At 39.7% G+C, this 19,422-nt stretch overlaps 1 protein-coding gene across 3 annotated transcripts in view; it reads right to left on the bottom strand.

The window, feature by feature from the left end:
• LOC128692049 (uncharacterized) overlaps positions 1–19,422 on the bottom strand; it is a 766,247-nt gene that overhangs the window by 239,332 nt on the left and 507,493 nt on the right. For 2 of the 3 annotated variants that reach the window (XM_070085289.1, XM_070085290.1), the window contains 2 exons: positions 14,885–15,121; positions 14,235–14,561 (listed from right to left, as the gene is read on the bottom strand). In XM_070085289.1, the coding sequence (XP_069941390.1) occupies positions 14,235–14,561; positions 14,885–15,121 (564 nt within the window). Of the gene's footprint in view, positions 1–14,234; positions 14,562–14,884; positions 15,122–15,319; positions 15,528–19,422 lie in introns of all 3 variants that reach the window. The other variant, XM_070085291.1, reaches the window with a different exon arrangement.

Genomic DNA, 19,422 nt, shown 5'->3' with positions numbered 1-19,422 from the left:
AGATTTATATGCAGAAAAGAATGCCAAATAAATGTAAAGCACTAATAAAATGTATAAATGAACATTTAACATTACACTTACCTTTACTGAAGACTTTTGTTGGTGAATGGCAGATTGGGCAGAGGGGGGGGGGGCGAGTTTATTGTTGGAGAATATGACACTAATATTAACTCTACGGCTTATTTATCTATCACAATTCAACTAATATGACATAATAAACAATATTAATAACATAAAAACATGGAATATACTCTAGAATGAATAAAATAAGTCATTATGAATGTCACAAGAGGTGTTGTGTTGTTGTTGGGTGTATAAGGGCCACTGAGAGCATAAGCCGTCCATAATGTTGGTGAAGCAGCAGCTGAGGCAATGGTGTTTTCTGTAGCCCTATATAACTCCAACAACATTGGAGGAGTTGGTAGAATCGTTGAATCACTGAAGAAGGCACCCTCTATCACCATCACAACCACTACCACCCTCTACCACCATCACTACCACCTTCTACCACTATCACAACTGCTACCATCATTACTACCACTTTCTACCACTATCACTACCACTCTCTACCACCATCACTACCACCCTCTACAACTATCACAACTGCTAGCACTCTACCACCACCACTTTTGTATTTTTCCACAAACTTTTTCTTAAATTATATGTGTTTCTCACATTCTTTACCAAAGGCCTGGCACTATAGCTTTCTTTGGAGCCATGGTGACTTATTTAGCAGTTGCAAGCGCTAAAACGAATGGATTATGAAATGTATCGTATGAACTCATGGGATCATCCTCACTCACTGATAAACAATGACACAATGGCTGGGAATGGAGTGTGAGGTGGCACGGGGCTGTGTGTACGCGTCCCAGATGAATGACTATTTGTGGGTCAAATGATGATTCGCGAGCCAATGTTGTGACGAAAATAACATTATGATTTTCGAAAATTATGACTATCGAGCCTTACGATTATCGAGGGACAACTGTACATCTTGCTGCTACTACTTACACTTAGGTCACACTACATATGCATGTACAAGCATATATATACACACCCCTCTGGGTTTTCTTCTATTTCCTTACTAGATCTTGTTGTCGTTCATTTCTTCTTATCTCCATGAGGAAGTGGAACAGAATTCTTCCTCCGTAAGCCATGCGTGTCATAAGAGGCGACTAAAATGCTGGAAGCAAGGGGCTAGTAACCCCCTTCTCCTATACATATTACTAAAGTTTAAAAGAGAAATGATAGGATGGATAATGAGAACCTTCAAAACTAGGGATACCAAGCCTATGATGAGTCTCTTCAAAATGCTTGTTCTCTCTAGGCTGGAATACTGCTGTACACTAACTGCCCCCTTCAAGACAGGTGAAACTGCTGACCTGGAGAGTGTACAAAGAACTTTCACAGCACACATAAGTATGATAGGGCACCTAAATTACTGGGAACGGCTAAGTCCCTTGATTTGTATTCCTTGTAATGCAGGCAAGAAACATACATGATAAGTTACACCTGGAAAATCCTAGAGGGATTAGTACCAAACTTGCACACGAAAATCACTCCCTACAAAAGCAAAAGACTTGGAAGGAGATGCAACATTCCCCCAATGAAAAGCAGGGGCACCACAAATACACTGAGAGACAACACAATAAGCATCAGGGGCCCAAGACTGTTCAACTGCCTCCCAGCATACATAAGGGGGATTACCAACAGACCCCTGGCTGTCTTCAAGAAGGCACTGGACAGGCACCTAAAGTCAGTACCTGACCAGCCGGGCTGTGGTTCATACATCAGTTTACATGCAGCCAGCAGTAACACCCTGGTTGATCAGACCCTGATTCACCATGAGGCCTGGTCTCAGACTGAGCCACGGGGGTGTTGACCCCTGAAACCCACTCCAGGTATACCCTGCTTTGGTGAGATATGGCCAGTTTGTTGAAAGATAGTGAAAGTGATATAAGTGACGAGACTGATCGGATGCCCTTGGGGGATTCTACGAGTTACAGTGATATAGGAGGAGGAGGAGGAGGGTAGCATGGTGCCTGGGCCACATGGCTTGCTGGGCAGGCAGACAAAGGACTGCCCGGCCCCCACTCCACCATGTGCTGCCTCCACTCTCATACCTCCAGCTCCCCCATACCCCATGCTACAGGTCCATCATGCACTGTCAGACCATGAATGGAATTTGAAGGAATGTACAACATTTGTGCCACATCCTTTCAATAGTGGAAGTGACATCCTTCCAGAATGTCCTATCATGAATGAATCCACAGAGTTAAAGAATGTCCAACTATACTCTGATGAGCCCATCATGAACCTGATCGTCACCCAGACAAACATTACTACCTGTATAGTGGACAACACAGATGTTGCAGAATTGTTACGGCCATTGAAATGGAGAGATATAACTGTGAAAGAAATGCATTTATTTTTTGGCAATGGTATGCTTATGCCTCATATGTATGAGCACAGTACTCATCTTCCATGACCACCTCCACTTTAACAGATTCATGCTGTTGCTATGAATGTTGCACTTCTCAGACAGGAATAGGGCCAACAGAAATGACCTGCTATACAAAACCCGGGTAGTGTTTATGCATCTGAAACAAAAATTCAGTGCTTACTGCTATCTCTTCAGGAACATTGTTTTTGATGAGTCCTTGATTCTGTTCAAGGGACAACTGTCATTCAAACAATATATACCAAGTAAACATAATCGCTTTGGTATAAAACTTTTTGTTATGTGTGATTGTGAGTGGCAAGGTGTTGAACATTGCTGTCTACACTGGAAGAAACACACTGAATGATACCAGGTGGATGTTGGGCATTTCTGGTGATGTTGTTTGTAAGATGATGGCACCACACCTTGGTTGTTCATGATGGCACCACACCTTGGTTGTTCATAAGATGATGGCAACACACCTTGGTTGTTCATGATGGCACCACACCTTGGTTGTTCATAAGATGATGGCAACACACCTTGGTTGTTCATAAGATGATGGCAACACACCTTGGTTGTTCATAAGATGATGGCACCACACCTTGGTTGTTCATAAGATGATGGCACCACACCTTGGTTGTTCATAAGATGATGGCACCACACCTTGGTTGTTCATAAGATGATGGCACCACACCTTGGTTGTTCATAAGATGATGGCACCACACCTTGGTTGTTCATAAGATGATGGCACCACACCTTGGTTGTTCATAAGATGATGGCAACACACCTTGGTTGTTCGTAAGATGATGGCACCACACCTTGGTTGTTCATAAAAAGATGGCACCACACCTTGGTTGTTCATAAGATGATGGCAACACACCTTGGTTGTTCGTAAGATGATGGCACCACACCTTGGTTGTTCATAAAAAGATGGCACCACACCTTGGTTGTTCATAAGATGATGGCAACACACCTTGGTTGTTCGTAAGATGATGGCACCACACCTTGGTTGTTCATAAGATGATGGCAACACACCTTGATTGTTCATAAAAAGATGGCACCACACCTTGGTTGTTCATAAGATGATGGCAACACACCTTGGTTGTTCATAAAAAGATGGCACCACACCTTGGTTGTTCATAAGATGATGGCAACACACCTTGGTTGTTCATAAGATGATGGCAACACACCTTGGTTGTTCATAAGATGATGGCACCACACCTTGGTTGTTCATAAGATGATGGCAACACACCTTAGTTGTTCATAAGATGATGGCAACACACCTTGGTTGTTCATAAGATGATGGCACCACACCTTGGTTGTTCATAAGATGATGGCACCACACCTTGGTTGTTCATAAGATGATGGCACCATACTCTGGGTGTTCATAAGATGATGGCACCACACCTTGGTTGTTCATAAGATGATGGCACCATACTCTGGGTGTTCATAAGATGATGGCACCACACCTTGGTTGTTCATAAGATGATGGCACCACACTCTGGGTATTCATAAGATGATGGCACCACACCTTGGTCGTTCATAAGATGATGGCACCACACTTTGGGTGTTCGTACCCCTCAAGGAAGGTTCCTTGATGTTGGTGAGGGGCTCTTGATTTAGGGAATTGGATCTGTGCTCCAGTTCCCCGAATTAAGCCTGAATGCCTTCCACATCCCCCCCCCAGGCGCTGTATAATCCTCCGGGTTTAGCGCTTCCCCCTTGATTATAATAATAATAATAATGGGTGTTCGTAAGATGATGGCACCACACCTTTGGTTGTTCATAAGATGATGGCACCACACCTTGGTTGTTCATAAGATGATGGCACCACACCTTGGTTGTTCATAAGATGATGGCACCACACCTTGGTTGTTCATAAGATGATGGCACCACACTCTGGTTGTTCATAAGATGATGGCACCACACTCTGGGTGTTCATAAGATGATGGCATCACACCTTTGGTTGTTCATAAGATGATGGCACCACACCTTGGTTGTTCATAATATGATGGCACCACACCTTGGTTGTTCATAATATGATGGCACCACACCTTGGTTGTTCATAATATGATGGCACCACACCTTGGTTGTTCATAATATGATGGCACCACACCTTGGTTGTTCATAATATGATGGCACCACACCTTGGTTGTTCATAATATGATAGCACCACACCTTGGTTGTTCATAATATGATGGCACCACACCTTGGTTGTTCATAAAAAGATGGCACCACACCTTGGTTGTTCATAATATGATGGCACCACACCTTGGTTGTTCATAAGATGATGGCAACACACCTTGGTTGTTCATAATATGATGGCACCACACCTTGGTTGTTCATAAGATGATAGCACCACACCTTGGTTGTTCATAAGATGATGGCACCACACCTTGGTTGTTCGTAAGATGATGGCACCACACTCTGGTTGTTCATAAGATGATGGCACCACACTCTGGTTGTTCATAAGATGATGGCACCACACTCTGGTTGTTCATAAGATGATGGCACCACACTCTGGGTGTTCATAAGATGATGGCACCACACCTTTGGTTGTTCATAAGATGATGGCACCACACCTTGGTTGTTCATAATATGATGGCACCACACCTTGGTTGTTCATAAGATGATGGCAACACACCTTGGTTGTTCATAAGATGATGGCACCACACCTTGGTTGTTCATAAGATGATGGCAACACACCTTAGTTGTTCATAAGATGATGGCAACACACCTTGGTTGTTCATAAGATGATGGCACCACACCTTGGTTGTTCATAAGATGATGGCACCACACCTTGGTTGTTCATAAGATGATGGCACCATACTCTGGGTGTTCATAAGATGATGGCACCACACCTTGGTTGTTCATAAGATGATGGCACCATACTCTGGGTGTTCATAAGATGATGGCACCACACCTTGGTTGTTCATAAGATGATGGCACCACACTCTGGGTATTCATAAGATGATGGCACCACACCTTGGTCGTTCATAAGATGATGGCACCACACTTTGGGTGTTCGTACCCCTCAAGGAAGGTTCCTTGATGTTGGTGAGGGGCTCTTGATTTAGGGAATTGGATCTGTGCTCCAGTTCCCCGAATTAAGCCTGAATGCCTTCCACATCCCCCCCCCAGGCGCTGTATAATCCTCCGGGTTTAGCGCTTCCCCCTTGATTATAATAATAATAATAATGGGTGTTCGTAAGATGATGGCACCACACCTTTGGTTGTTCATAAGATGATGGCACCACACCTTGGTTGTTCATAAGATGATGGCACCACACCTTGGTTGTTCATAAGATGATGGCACCACACCTTGGTTGTTCATAAGATGATGGCACCACACTCTGGTTGTTCATAAGATGATGGCACCACACTCTGGGTGTTCATAAGATGATGGCATCACACCTTTGGTTGTTCATAAGATGATGGCACCACACCTTGGTTGTTCATAATATGATGGCACCACACCTTGGTTGTTCATAATATGATGGCACCACACCTTGGTTGTTCATAATATGATGGCACCACACCTTGGTTGTTCATAATATGATGGCACCACACCTTGGTTGTTCATAATATGATGGCACCACACCTTGGTTGTTCATAATATGATAGCACCACACCTTGGTTGTTCATAATATGATGGCACCACACCTTGGTTGTTCATAAAAAGATGGCACCACACCTTGGTTGTTCATAATATGATGGCACCACACCTTGGTTGTTCATAAGATGATGGCAACACACCTTGGTTGTTCATAATATGATGGCACCACACCTTGGTTGTTCATAAGATGATAGCACCACACCTTGGTTGTTCATAAGATGATGGCACCACACCTTGGTTGTTCGTAAGATGATGGCACCACACTCTGGTTGTTCATAAGATGATGGCACCACACTCTGGTTGTTCATAAGATGATGGCACCACACTCTGGTTGTTCATAAGATGATGGCACCACACTCTGGGTGTTCATAAGATGATGGCACCACACCTTTGGTTGTTCATAAGATGATGGCACCACACCTTGGTTGTTCATAATATGATGGCACCACACCTTGGTTGTTCATAAGATGATAGCACCACACCTTGGTTGTTCATAAGATGATGGCACCACACCTTGGTTGTTCATAAGATGATGGCACCACACTCTGGGTGTTCATAAGACGATGGCACCACACTCTGGGTGTTCATGAGATGATGGCACCACACCTTGGCAAAGGTCATACACTCTTCACAGACAACTGGTATACAAGCCCTATGCTTTCTGATTTCCTCTGTGTGAACAATACCGATGTGTGTGGAACAGTGAGAAGAAATATAAATATGCCAAGGTTCACTGGAGGCAGTGCTGATGGTGCAGTGCATTTCATGCCAATGACATCATGGCGCTGATGTGGTGTAACAAATGGGACATGACATTGCTGTCAACCATTAACAGAAACAAGATGATACAAACAAAGTGAACAAGGACACCAATGAACCCACTGTAAAGCCAGCTGCTGTTGTTGCCTATAAGAACAACATGCAACCAGTTGACAAGTGTGATGTGCAAATAGGTTTCATTGATTGTGTTTGTAGGAGTTGCAAGTGGTACATGAAAGTATTTTTCCACCTTGTAGACACTGCAATACTCAACACCTTCATTATGTACCAAATAAAGACCAGGAAACAACTGCTATATGCAGATATTATCCCCAGTATCATAGACCAGATCTGTCCCTTACTCACAAACAGAAGGAAAAGTACCAGAGCGAATGCTCAGTAACTGTCACTTCATCACATACCTACTGTCCTACTGTCTACCCAGAATAAAAAAGTTTTTCTTTTTTTATTAACATATTGGCCATTTCCCACCAAGGCAGAGGACCCGAAAAAGAAGAAACACTTTTATCATTAATCACTTCATCACTGTCTTGCCAGAGGTGCACCTACACTAAAGTTACAAAATGGCAACTTATCATCACCCCTTCCTTCAGAATGCAGACACTGTACTTCCCACCTCTAGGACTAAAGTCCGACCTGCCAGTTTCCCTGAATCCCTTCAAAAATGTTACCTTCCTCACACTCCAACAGCACATCAAGTCATAAAAATTATTTGTCTCTACTCAATCCTATCTAATATGCTCACATATGCTTGCTGGAGGTCCAAGCCCCTCACACACAAAACCTCCTTTACCCCCTCCCTCCAACCTTTCCTAGGCTGATTCCTACCCCACTTTCCTTCCACTACAGATTTATGCACTCTCCAAGTCATTCTATTTTGTATCATCCTCTCTAAATGTTTGAACTGCTTCAACAGCCCCTCCTCAGCCCTCTGGATAATACTTTTAGTAACCCTGCACCTCCTCTTAATTTCCAAACTACAGATTCTCTCGATTATATCCACACCTCACACTGCCCTGAGACATGACATCTCCACTGCTTTCAGTCTTCTCCTTATTGCAACATTCACCACCTATGCTTCACACCCATAAAAGATCATTGGGATAACTATATTCTTGTACATTCCCCTATTTGCTTACATGGATAATGTTGTTTCCACAGACTCCCAGTGAACCACTCACCTTTTCCCCTTTATCAATTCTATGATTCACCTAGTCTGTCACAGATCCATCTGCTGACAAGTCTGCTTCCATATATCTGAGTACTTTCCCTTCTTCCATACTCTCCCTCCAATCTGATAATTCAGATCGGCGTGTATACAGAGGCGCACTACATATACCTGTACACGTATAAGATTAAGTAGAAGTATTAAGACATACCTGTTTTCCTGTATGTTTATGAGACAGACAGAAAAGACACCAGCATTCCTACCATTGTGTAAAACAAGTATGGGTTTCCTTTCTACCAGTCTACTACCTAGGTCTATTGTGTGTGCTTGCAACACAAGGTGACCTCAACAGAGGAAGGGCACATGATTCATGTGTTAGCAATGTGGGGTGGCACTCTGTATGAAACCATGTTTCATGGAGTATCATACAATTCAGGACTTCTAAAAACATTGCAGGGACCTGTAAATAACTTGTATAATATATTTGAAGACAACAGTATGTGACTCCTAGGTAGTAGGTTGGTAGACAGCAACTGCCCAGGGAGGTACTACTGTCCTGTCAAGTGAGTGTAAAATGGAAACCTATAATTGTTTTACATGATGGTAGGATTGCTGGTGACTCTCTTCTGTATCATAAACATGCACAATTTCAGGTACATCTTGCTACTTCTACTTACACTTAGGTCACACTGTACATACATGTACAAGCATATATATATATATACACACCCCTATGGGTTTTCATCCATTTCCTTACTAGTTCTTGTTCTTACTTATTTCCTCTTATGTCCATGAAGAAGTGGAACAGAATTCTTCCTCCAGAAGCCACGTGTGTTGTAAGAGGTGACTAAAATGCCAGGAGCAAGGGGCTTGATTGGGGTTATCTAGCTAATGATTTTATTGACGATAATCATACTTATGAATATGAAGGGATCTGCTTTTATGATTGTTTTCTTAATAATGCACACAGTGCCCAGAGTATATACATTCCCCAAAGAGAAATTAGGTCTATTAATAACGATCCCAAATGGGTTAACAGGAAGCTAAAGCATCTATTAGGGGAGAAAAGGGGAATTTATAGGCGCATCAGAAGAGGAGAGGTTAACCTTACTGACCAATATGTTCAGCTTAAAAGAGAAGTAAAAAAGGCGATTAGAAAGGCTAAACGTGACTATGAAATTAGAGTTGCTAATGAATCAAAGACTAATCCAAAGGGGTTCTTTCAAGTGTATAGGACAAAGGTGAAGGAAAAAGTAGGACCTCTGAAATCTGGGAATGGACAGCTGACGGATAATGAACTGGAAATGTGTTCCTTATTTAATGACTATTTTTTGTCAGTTTTTACACAGGAAGATGTAAATGAGATTCCAGTAATTAACAATTATTTAGTTCCTGATGAATTTAAATTAACTAATATTACTGTCACGAGGGACATGGTTATTAAACAGATAGACAAACTGAAACAAAATAAGTCCCCGGGACCCGATGAGTTGTTTTCAAGGGTACTTAAGGAATGCAAGATGGAGCTTAGTCAGCCATTAATGAGTGTATTCAATGTGTCCATCCTTACCAGTGTTGTGCCAGAGTTGTGGAAGATGACTAATGTGGTTCCTATATTCAAATCAGGGGATAAGTCCACTACTTCAAATTACCGTCCAATAAGCCTGACATCTATAGTGGGCAAGTTATTAGAATCAATTATAGCTGACATTATCAGAAGTCACCTTGAAGAGCATAACTTGATAAATGAATCTCAGCATGGATTCACGAGAGGTCGTTCCTGCCTGACAAACTTACTGACGTTCTTCAATAGAACATTTGAGGCAGTTGACAGTGATAAGGAATATGATATTGTTTATTTGGATTTTAGTAAAGCCTTCGACAGAGTACCTCACAAGAGACTCTTAAGAAAAGTGGCAGCTCATGGTATAGGAGGTAAAGTTCTAGCATGGATAGAGGCATGGCTTACCAATAGAAAGCAGAGAGTTACCATTAATGGAGTGAAATCTGAATGGGGATTAGTCACTAGTGGCGTTCCACAAGGATCAGTTTTAGGCCCTCTCCTGTTCATAATTTACATTAATGACCTTGATGAAGGGATTACTAGTGACATGAGTAAGTTTGCTGATGATACAAAGATAGGCCGTATAATTCACTCTGAGGAGGATATCAATGAACTCCAGGACGATTTGAACAAATTAATGTCTTGGTCTGAAAAATGGCAGATGAAGTTTAATGTGGATAAGTGTAAGGTACTTGCCCTTGGTAATGAAAATAACCCTCGAAGCTATAATCTAGGTGAAGTAGAGCTTGGTCATACAGAATGTGAAAAAGACTTGGGAGTCATGGTGAGCAGAAATCTAAAGCCAAGACAGCAGTGCCTTAGTGTGCACAACAAGGCCAACAGATTACTTGGATTTATCTCAAGAAGTATAAGTAACAGAAGTCCAAAAGTTATTTTGCAGCTCTATACATCACTAGCGAGGCCTCATTTAGATTATGCTGCTCAGTTTTGGTCCCCTTACTACAGGATGGACATAGACTCGTTAGAGAACATACAGAGAAGAATGACTAAAATGATTTTCTGTGTAAGGAACCTCCCGTATGAAGATAGACTTAAAGCCTTAAATCTCCACTCTCTGGAGAGGCGTAGAATGAGGGGAGATATCATTGAAGTGTATAAGTGGATGACGGGCATAAACAAGGGAGACATTAATAAAGTACTGAGGGTGTCGAACCAGGTAAGAACCAGGAATAATGGATTTAAGTTGGATAAATTTAGATTTAGAAAGGACATAGGTAAGTACTGGTTTTCTAACAGAGTTGTAGATGCGTGGAACAATCTTCCCAGTGGGGTGATAGAGGCTAGGACCTTGGGTAGCTTTAAGAAGAGACTGGACAAATATATGAGTGGGAGGGGCTGGGTTTGATTGGTGTCAAGGGGTACAGGAGTTATTTCTTGAGTAGCTTTGGGTAGATGTCGTTTTGATAAGGACCTGCCTCGTATGGGCCAGTAGGCCTTCTGCAGTGTTCCTACATTCTTATGTTCTTACGTTTTTATGTTCTTGTAACCCCTTCTCCTGTATATATTACTAAATTTAAAAGGAGAAACTTTTTTGTTTTTCCTTTTGGGCCACCATACATCGGTGGGATACAGCTGGTTTGAGAGAAGTAGTAGTATTGAAAGAAGAAGGAGTACATATTCACCTATCAGTATGTATATTTGTGTTTGTGACAGTATGATAATTATTTCTATACTTAATCTTTGTGTCTGAACAACAATTGGCTATGAAATCCAAACATATTTTTTTTTTTTTCAACAAGTCGGCCGTCTCCCACCGAGGCAGGGTGACCCAAAAAGAAAGAAAATCCCCAAAAAGAAAATACTTTCATCATCATTCAACACTTTCACCTCACTCAAACATAATCACTAAACATAATTATCATACATATTATCATATGTGTACATGAATGGTGCAAACTCTTCCATACAACCAATCGCAGCAGGAGTCCCACAGGGAAGTGTCCTTGGACCACTCCTCTTTCTCATCTACATCAATGACCTACCGAATGCATCACAGCCACTCAAACCCATATTATTTGCAGGTGACACTACATACTTCTTCTCACACCCAAACCCAGCCATACTCGCCAACACTGTCAATGCTGAATTGCAGAAAATATCCACCTGGATGATGATGAATAAACTTACCCTAAATACTGACAAAACCTATTTCATTCAGTCTGGAACCAGAGCTGCAAATGTTCCACTTACCAGAACACTAAATGGATCACCCATCACAAGACTCACAGAGGAAAAATTCCTAGGAATCCACCTAGACAGTAGCCTCATATTCCAGACATACAACAAATTTCCAAGAAAATCTCTAAGACAGTAGGCATACTATCAAAGATATGGTACTATGTTCCACAATCTGGTCTCCTTGCATTGCATCATTCACTCATCTACCCTTATCTCACAAATGGAATTTGTGGATGGGGATCAACAACATCTAATCACCTAAGGCCTCTAATAACCCAGTAAAAGGCTGCAATCAGAATGATAACAAATTCCCACTCCCAACAGCATACTCCATCTCTTTCAAAAGTCCAAATTTGCTCACCATAAAGAACATCCACACATATTCATGTGCCTACTACATACATAGAACAATACACGCAAACATAAACCCTCCACTCAAACTTCTCACCAACCTTAACAGGACACATAATCATAACACAAGACACAGATCTCTTGTTGATGTACCCCATGTCCATATCACACTGTGTAAAAACTCTATGCACATAAAGGGCCCCAAAATCTGGAATTCATTACCAGAACATACTAAAGTAGCCAGGCCTGAAAATCAATTTAAGACTCTTCTAAAAAACCACTTACTCCCCCAGGACTAAAAAATCAATCAATATTTAACATTACCAATAATTCTCCCAATTATTTAAATCTTTAAACTTCAAGACAACATACAGTAAATTAATCATCTTGTTTGTTATACATTGTAATGCAACAAATTTGTACAACTATAATGCTTCAATATCGAAATGTTCAAATTTCATTGTTTCAAATACTCAACTGTACTTTTACGGTAATTTTTACCACTGAACCTTTTATTGCTTGTTAATTTAAGTTCATTTTAAGCCTGCCCATAGTGCTTTGCATACAAGGGGCTTTTGGCATGTTCACCCAACTACTATAATTCCTTGTACAACTATGTATCATGTCCAAATAAACTATATGAATATGAATACCATAAAAATTAAGAAAATTAAAAAATATATATATATATATATATATATATATATATATATATATATATATATATATATATATATATATATATATATATATATATATATACATATACATATATATATATATATATATATATATATATATATATATCTAATCTATCTATCTATCTATCTATCTTTAACATTTCTGCAAGTGGCAGAAATGTGAGCATCTAGTGCCAACTTCACAGCCTTATATCTCGGTATGTACTGACCCTAAATTTTTTTTATCTTATTACACACAGAAAATTGCCCTCTTTGTTTTAATTTTTTTTTTTTTCAAAATATGTATTCGGAGCGCTAGCAGTAAAACATAGATCAACGGTTGACAGTTAAAGGGTTAAATACAGTGGAACCTCGGTATTCGAACAGCTCCCTACTTGAACAATTCAGTATTCAAAAGCTTTGTTTGGTAAAAAAAAAAATCACTCAGTAGCCAACTGTTTGCTTGGCACTCGACCCAACAAACACGACCTACCAGAACTTTGCTGTAAACTATTTCACGTTTCTTCCCATTTTTTGGTGTTCTTTTTATATTATTTATATAAATAAGTCACCATGGGGCCTATGAAGATTAGTGATAACAGCCAACCAAAAAGGAAATTGGTTGGGAAAAATTCGCTTGGTACTTAAACAGATCAGCACTCAAATAGCCTTCTGGAACAAATGAAGTTCGAGTACTGAGGTTCCACTGTATGTGAAGAACAGAAGAGCCAATTCTGCAGCCAGGGAAATATTCATCTTTCGTGAGAATGTGGGCAAGATAGTGTCATTTATGGTAACGTAGTACATGCTGCTTAGGCAGGAAGACAAAATGTGACTCCTGACTTACTGTATTAAAAATTTATTAATGTTCTAGTGGTCTATTGTCAAAAAACTTGATTTAAGTTAATCCATAACATTTTAAGTATGGCATCATTTATGCAAAGTACATACATAAATGAACCTTTCAGAATTTCTGGCAGCAAGTGCCCATCTCGGTTTTGATGATTACTGTATATAAAACAAGTCATGCATGTCCTAAGAAGCAACTAAAATGCCAGGAGCAAGGGGCTAGTAACCTGTTCTCCTGTATAAATTACTAATTGTAAAAATATGATTTTGTTCTGTTTTGGGTCACCCTGCCGCAGTGAGAGGTGGTCAGTGAGTTGAAAAAATAAACAACCATACATTAAGAGTAATGAGTGAGGGGTGATGTTTAGGAAATTATACACAGAAAACATATGCTAGTACAGCTGAGGCTTATAATGAAGGTGTGTTTTAATAAACACTGCACTGTTATTGTAGAGATTTTACCGCCAGAAAGTGAGAACATCTCCATCTGTATTTTTAATACAAAGCTTAACATACGGCCACTACTTACCATATGCATAAAAATGAACAAAGCTTTAAACAAAACACTTCATGCACTTAGTACTTACATTGTTTGTAACCTATATGTGGAAGTCTCGTGATTGGTGTGTTACGATCCTTCATGAACTTGTGAAGCTTAGACATGAAGTCCACCTCTATGAGACGGTTTAAGGCTGGCGTTGAGAAGTCATTTTTGACCTGTGATAAATGCGCCCGTGAACTACTTTTTCGGTCCAATACTCTGAGACCATTGGGTTTCGCAGTGAGACCTGGTTTGCCTTTAAGACGGGGCCGGATATCTTCTGATGTTTCTGACGATTCTGACTCTGAATCTGTTGGTTTCTTCCGTTTCTTTCTCGGTCGACCTTGAAGCTTAGGTGCTGTTGGTGGTATGTCTATTATCAGCCAGTACAGGTCTAGTGTACTGTTGTCAATTACTTTTGAGTTTGGAATAAAAAAAAAAAGAGGCTCATAAAGAAAATGCAAAATGCTGTAATGTTAAAACATGTAAACATTTAAATGCTGTATCTACAAAAGCCCATGTATTAACTATCAGAGTATATTAGAAATCTTAATTCTGTTGTAAAACTGAGTGAGCATCAGAAACATTGATTACCTAATAAGCTCAGACAATGAGTGATTAAAAATAATATCTAATAAACCAAAAATTAAAAACCTATAAGAAGACAGGGATTGTTTCCAGATGCTGGGCACTTACAGAGATGATTACATAGTAGGTCATGACCTTCCAGTTCAGGGTAGTCAAATACATCTCTGCAGAAGAGCATCCGTGTTCGTCTTGAAGGAACCACAAAACCACCTAATGCCACCACAATTCGACTTCGCATGTACTCCTCTTCCACGCCCTCTAAACGCTTGAGCAGACCACGCATCCGACAGTACTTGTCAAATGCCAAGATGATAATGTGCAAGCTGTTTGGCTCAACAACATCACCTAGTAAGAATAATAAATACACATGAATTTTTTTCATCAACACTCATGAGCAGCTGGGTCAATACGAGAACATTTATAAGCTTAAACTGCTATGTGACAATCAACTGTAGTAGGAGTCCCCCTATCCCAACATTACTCTATTACAAAAATCCACAACTATACACTTCAAAAATATATAGCATGAACTACCATCATCACCTGTAGATTAACTGTAGACAATTCTGGGGGTCAGCACCCCTGCAGCCCAGTCCCAGACTAGGGCTCCTGGTTGATGGCCTGATCAAGTTGGCAGACGGTGCTGGCAGCGTGCACTCCAAAATAAACACCACAGCCTGGCTGATCAGGAACTGACTTGAGGAACTTATCATGTCTTCTTGAAGACAGCAAGGGATCTGTTGGTAATTCCCTTTATGCATAAAGGGAGGGTGTTGAAAAGTCTTGGCCCCCTTTAAATACACATTCAAGGATCACAACAATGTTACAATCACAGCCAAAAAAAAATAATAGGCTAGATAACTAGAGCCTTCAACACAAGAGATGCCAAGTTAATGATATTACTCCTCAAATCACTCATTCTCTCTATTCTCTTCTCTCTATTGCTGCACTCTAGCAGTCTCTTTTAAGACAGGCAAAACTGCAGAGCCAGAGAATATACAAAGCAGGGGTGTGCCAAAGTATTGGTGGCAGTATCAGCTCATTTTGACAGTACAGCCTCTCCTCACTTAACGATGGAGTTCCGTTCCTAAGACCACGTCAGTAAATGAGTTTGTCACTAAGTGAGGAGTATACTATAAGGGTAATGGGTTTGTGTCAGCCATCTCTGATATAGTTTTAATGTCACCTTTGCACCATTAACAACATTTCTGATATATTTCTGAATGTTTATACAGTAGTGTACTGCACAGTGGAACCTCTACTTACAAGTTTAATCTGTTCCATGGCCTTGTTTGCATCTGGATTTGCTCATTTGCAGAGTCAATTTTCCTCTCAGGAGGCACAACAAGACACTTCAATATTTTGCTAATATCATCTATATGGCTTATTTGTTTATCACAATTCATCTAATATGACATAATAAATAATATAACATAGAAACTTGATATATACTCAAGAACGAATGAAATAAGTTATAACGTGACAAGTGGAGGTGGCCACAACCCCTCCCGCATTGTTGTGGTAATCACTGCCATCTAGCGACGACCTTTTGAAGCTGTCTATTATTATAATTATTATTATATAGCACAGGTTCGCCATCACAAATCCGGCAATCAGTTATTCGGTTCCTTCAGTTATTTGGCACTAATTTTGGCTAGCAGAATTTCAAATTTCCAGGGTCGCCACACCAACCTGCTGGTACTGTTTGGTGGCGCTACTTGCTGCATAAGTCATTCCAATTTCTTTTTCTCCATTTATTGTTTTAACCTGCTTACTTTTAGCCCTAGCCATGGTTCCAATGAATAAAAGAAATGCTTCTTATTATGTAAAGCACCTACACAGTACATTATCCATTAAAGATAAAGTGGCTTTGAAGCCACTATCGGTTGCAATGAGCTCAGTCTCATGAAGCAGGAGAATATGCTTTATTATTATGCTAATATCAACACTACAGCTTATTTGCCTATCACAATTGATCTAATATGACATAATAAACAATATAAATAACATAAAACATGTTAACCCTTTGAGGGTTTTGGTCGTACTAGTACGTTTTACGCGTAGGGGTTTTTGACGTACTAGTACTCATAAATTCTAGCGGCCTCAAATCTAGTGGGAGAAAGCTGGTAGGCCTTCATATGAAAGAATGGGTCTATGTGGTCAGTGTGCACAGTCTAAAAAAAATCCTGCAGCACACAGTGCATAATGAGAAAAAAAAAACTTGGACCATTTTTTTTTAATAAATCGGCGACTTTGCAGTGTATTTTCGTATGGTATTTATTGTTGTATTCTAGTTTTCTTGGTCTCATTTTATAGAATGGAAGACATATTACAGAAATTGAGATGATTTTGACTGGTTTTACAATGAAAGGTGCCTTGAAATTGAGCTCAAAGTAGCAGAAATGTTCGATTTTTACCAAACTTCAAAAGTAAACAAATCGTGCCAAGCGTGCAATACACATCAACTGGTGAGTCTAATATTCTTTTACAAGTGCACCAATAATATTTATACCATTTTTTACACTAATGCAGTAGTCTGCATAACAGTAAATCTTATATTTTTTGTGAGAATAAAAATTCAAAGTGGAAAGCAAAAGAATATAAGAGGGGCCTTGAGACGTGACTAATGACTAGAGGAAATGTCATTTTAGTGCCAGGAATGTCTTTCTTGTTTATTCTGGACCCTATTTGGAAATTGGCATCTTTTGAAATTTGTGTGAAATTGGCAAAATTGCTAAATTCTGACCACTGTACTGGATAGTTGAATTTATAAATGGGTGGTTTCTTGCACCCATTCGATAGAAAAAATGGAGTTCTAGCGAAATATTCATGTTTTTTGTCGACTAGTACAGTGAAATTGGCCGAAAATGGGGCTCAAAGTGGGCAAAATCGCCGATGCGTAAACATCGCCGAGACCGCTAACTTTGCGAGAGCATAATTCCGTAAGTTTTCTATCAAATTTCAAACTTTTGGTGTCTTTATGATCGGGAAAAGATTCTCTATCTTTTCATAAGAGAAAATATTTGTTTTTTTTTTTTAAATTTGGCCGACCCTGAGAACGAGTTTCGGAGAGGGCCTGTCGACCCTCAAAGGGTTAATACTCCAGAATGAATAATATCTGGCATAACACCGAGCAGTTCAACGGAGGTATGAAGAGGATATGGTAAACAAATACCATTCTCCTATCCCTGTCTTGTTGGCTTATATTAGAGAAAATGGAGTGTAACGCAGGGCTAACTGTGATATACACTCGTACTGCACCATAAACCTGAAACAAAAGTTATTTTCTCTATATAGATTATCACACATAACAGTATATGTGTAGAGAACCTAGGATAACCCAAAAAAAGTAAACGTGGCTTATTTTTAGTGCCTGGTTTGGGTTAGCCATACATGATTTTTGGTAAATATTCGATTCCCAGCCAGGGTAGAAACAAAAGGCGTATTTCTTTACACCTGTTGTCTATGTTCACCCATCAGTAAATGGGTACCTGGGTGTTAGACGACTAGTGTGGGTGTTATCCTGGGACACTGACCTAATTTTCTTGAAATACTCAGCATAACAAGCGGCTTTCTATATAGCAGTATGTCACTGATGTCAGCTAGGCCTGTGTACCGTGTACATGTACGTGTAGTAAATAAAGATATTACTATTATTATTATTATTATTATTATTATTATTATTATTATTACTATATTATTTTCTCAGTTGTTTGTTGGGTTACCTTATTCAAACTTGGGCAATGTATGATGGAAAGATACTTCTTCACGTACACCAAAAATGAAAGAAATCAGACCATAAATAGCAGAGTTCACTTCTCAGCCATTAGCGGCTGCTTAGCAGTATACTTTTGTATGGTTGTTATGGTTATATTCTCATTTTTTCGGTCTCATTTGATAGAATGAAAGATATATTACAGAAAAAGATATGATTTTGATTGCTTTCATGACGAAAAGTACCTTGAAATTGCGCTCACAGTAGCAAAAATGTTCTATCCTTTAGCAAAGCTCAAGAGTAAACAAATGACGTCACCGTCCAATACCTGTCCGCCTGCCAGTCAAGAATGGCTTGATATTATTTATACAATTATTACAATAATGCAGCAGTCTGCATAACAGTAAATCTTCTATTTTTTTGTGAATAAAAATTCGAAATGGTAAGCAAGAGTAATATAAGAGGGGCCTGTAGCCGTGAGTAATGAACAGAGAAAATGTTATTTTAGTGCCAGGAATGTGTGCATTGTTTATTCTGGACCTATTTTGAAATTGGCATCTGTTGAAATTTGTGTGAAATCGGCCAAATTGCCAATTCCCAACCACTTTATTGGGTAGTTGAAATAAGTGAATGGGCAGTTTCTTGTACTCAGTTGACAGACTAGAAGTAAATAAGTTTATTCAGGTATACACAAATACAGTTACATAGATTATCATACATAGCAGTGTATGTATAGAGAACCTGGGATAACCCAGAAAAGTCAGACAAAGCGACTTATTTCCAGTACCTGGCTTGGGCTTGCCATATATGATTTTTGGTAAATATTTTTTTTTTCTCGGTTGTTTGTTGTGCTATCTCATTGAAACTTGGGCAATGTATGATGGAAAGATGCTTCTTAACATACAACAAAAATAAAAAAGACGGACGATAA

Source organism: Cherax quadricarinatus, chromosome 15 (assembly GCF_038502225.1).
Source record: "Cherax quadricarinatus isolate ZL_2023a chromosome 15, ASM3850222v1, whole genome shotgun sequence".
Lineage (NCBI taxonomy): Eukaryota > Metazoa > Arthropoda > Malacostraca > Decapoda > Parastacidae > Cherax > Cherax quadricarinatus.
Note: the sequence above shows the minus strand (reverse complement) of the source record. Positions and strands in the feature narration are given on the sequence as shown.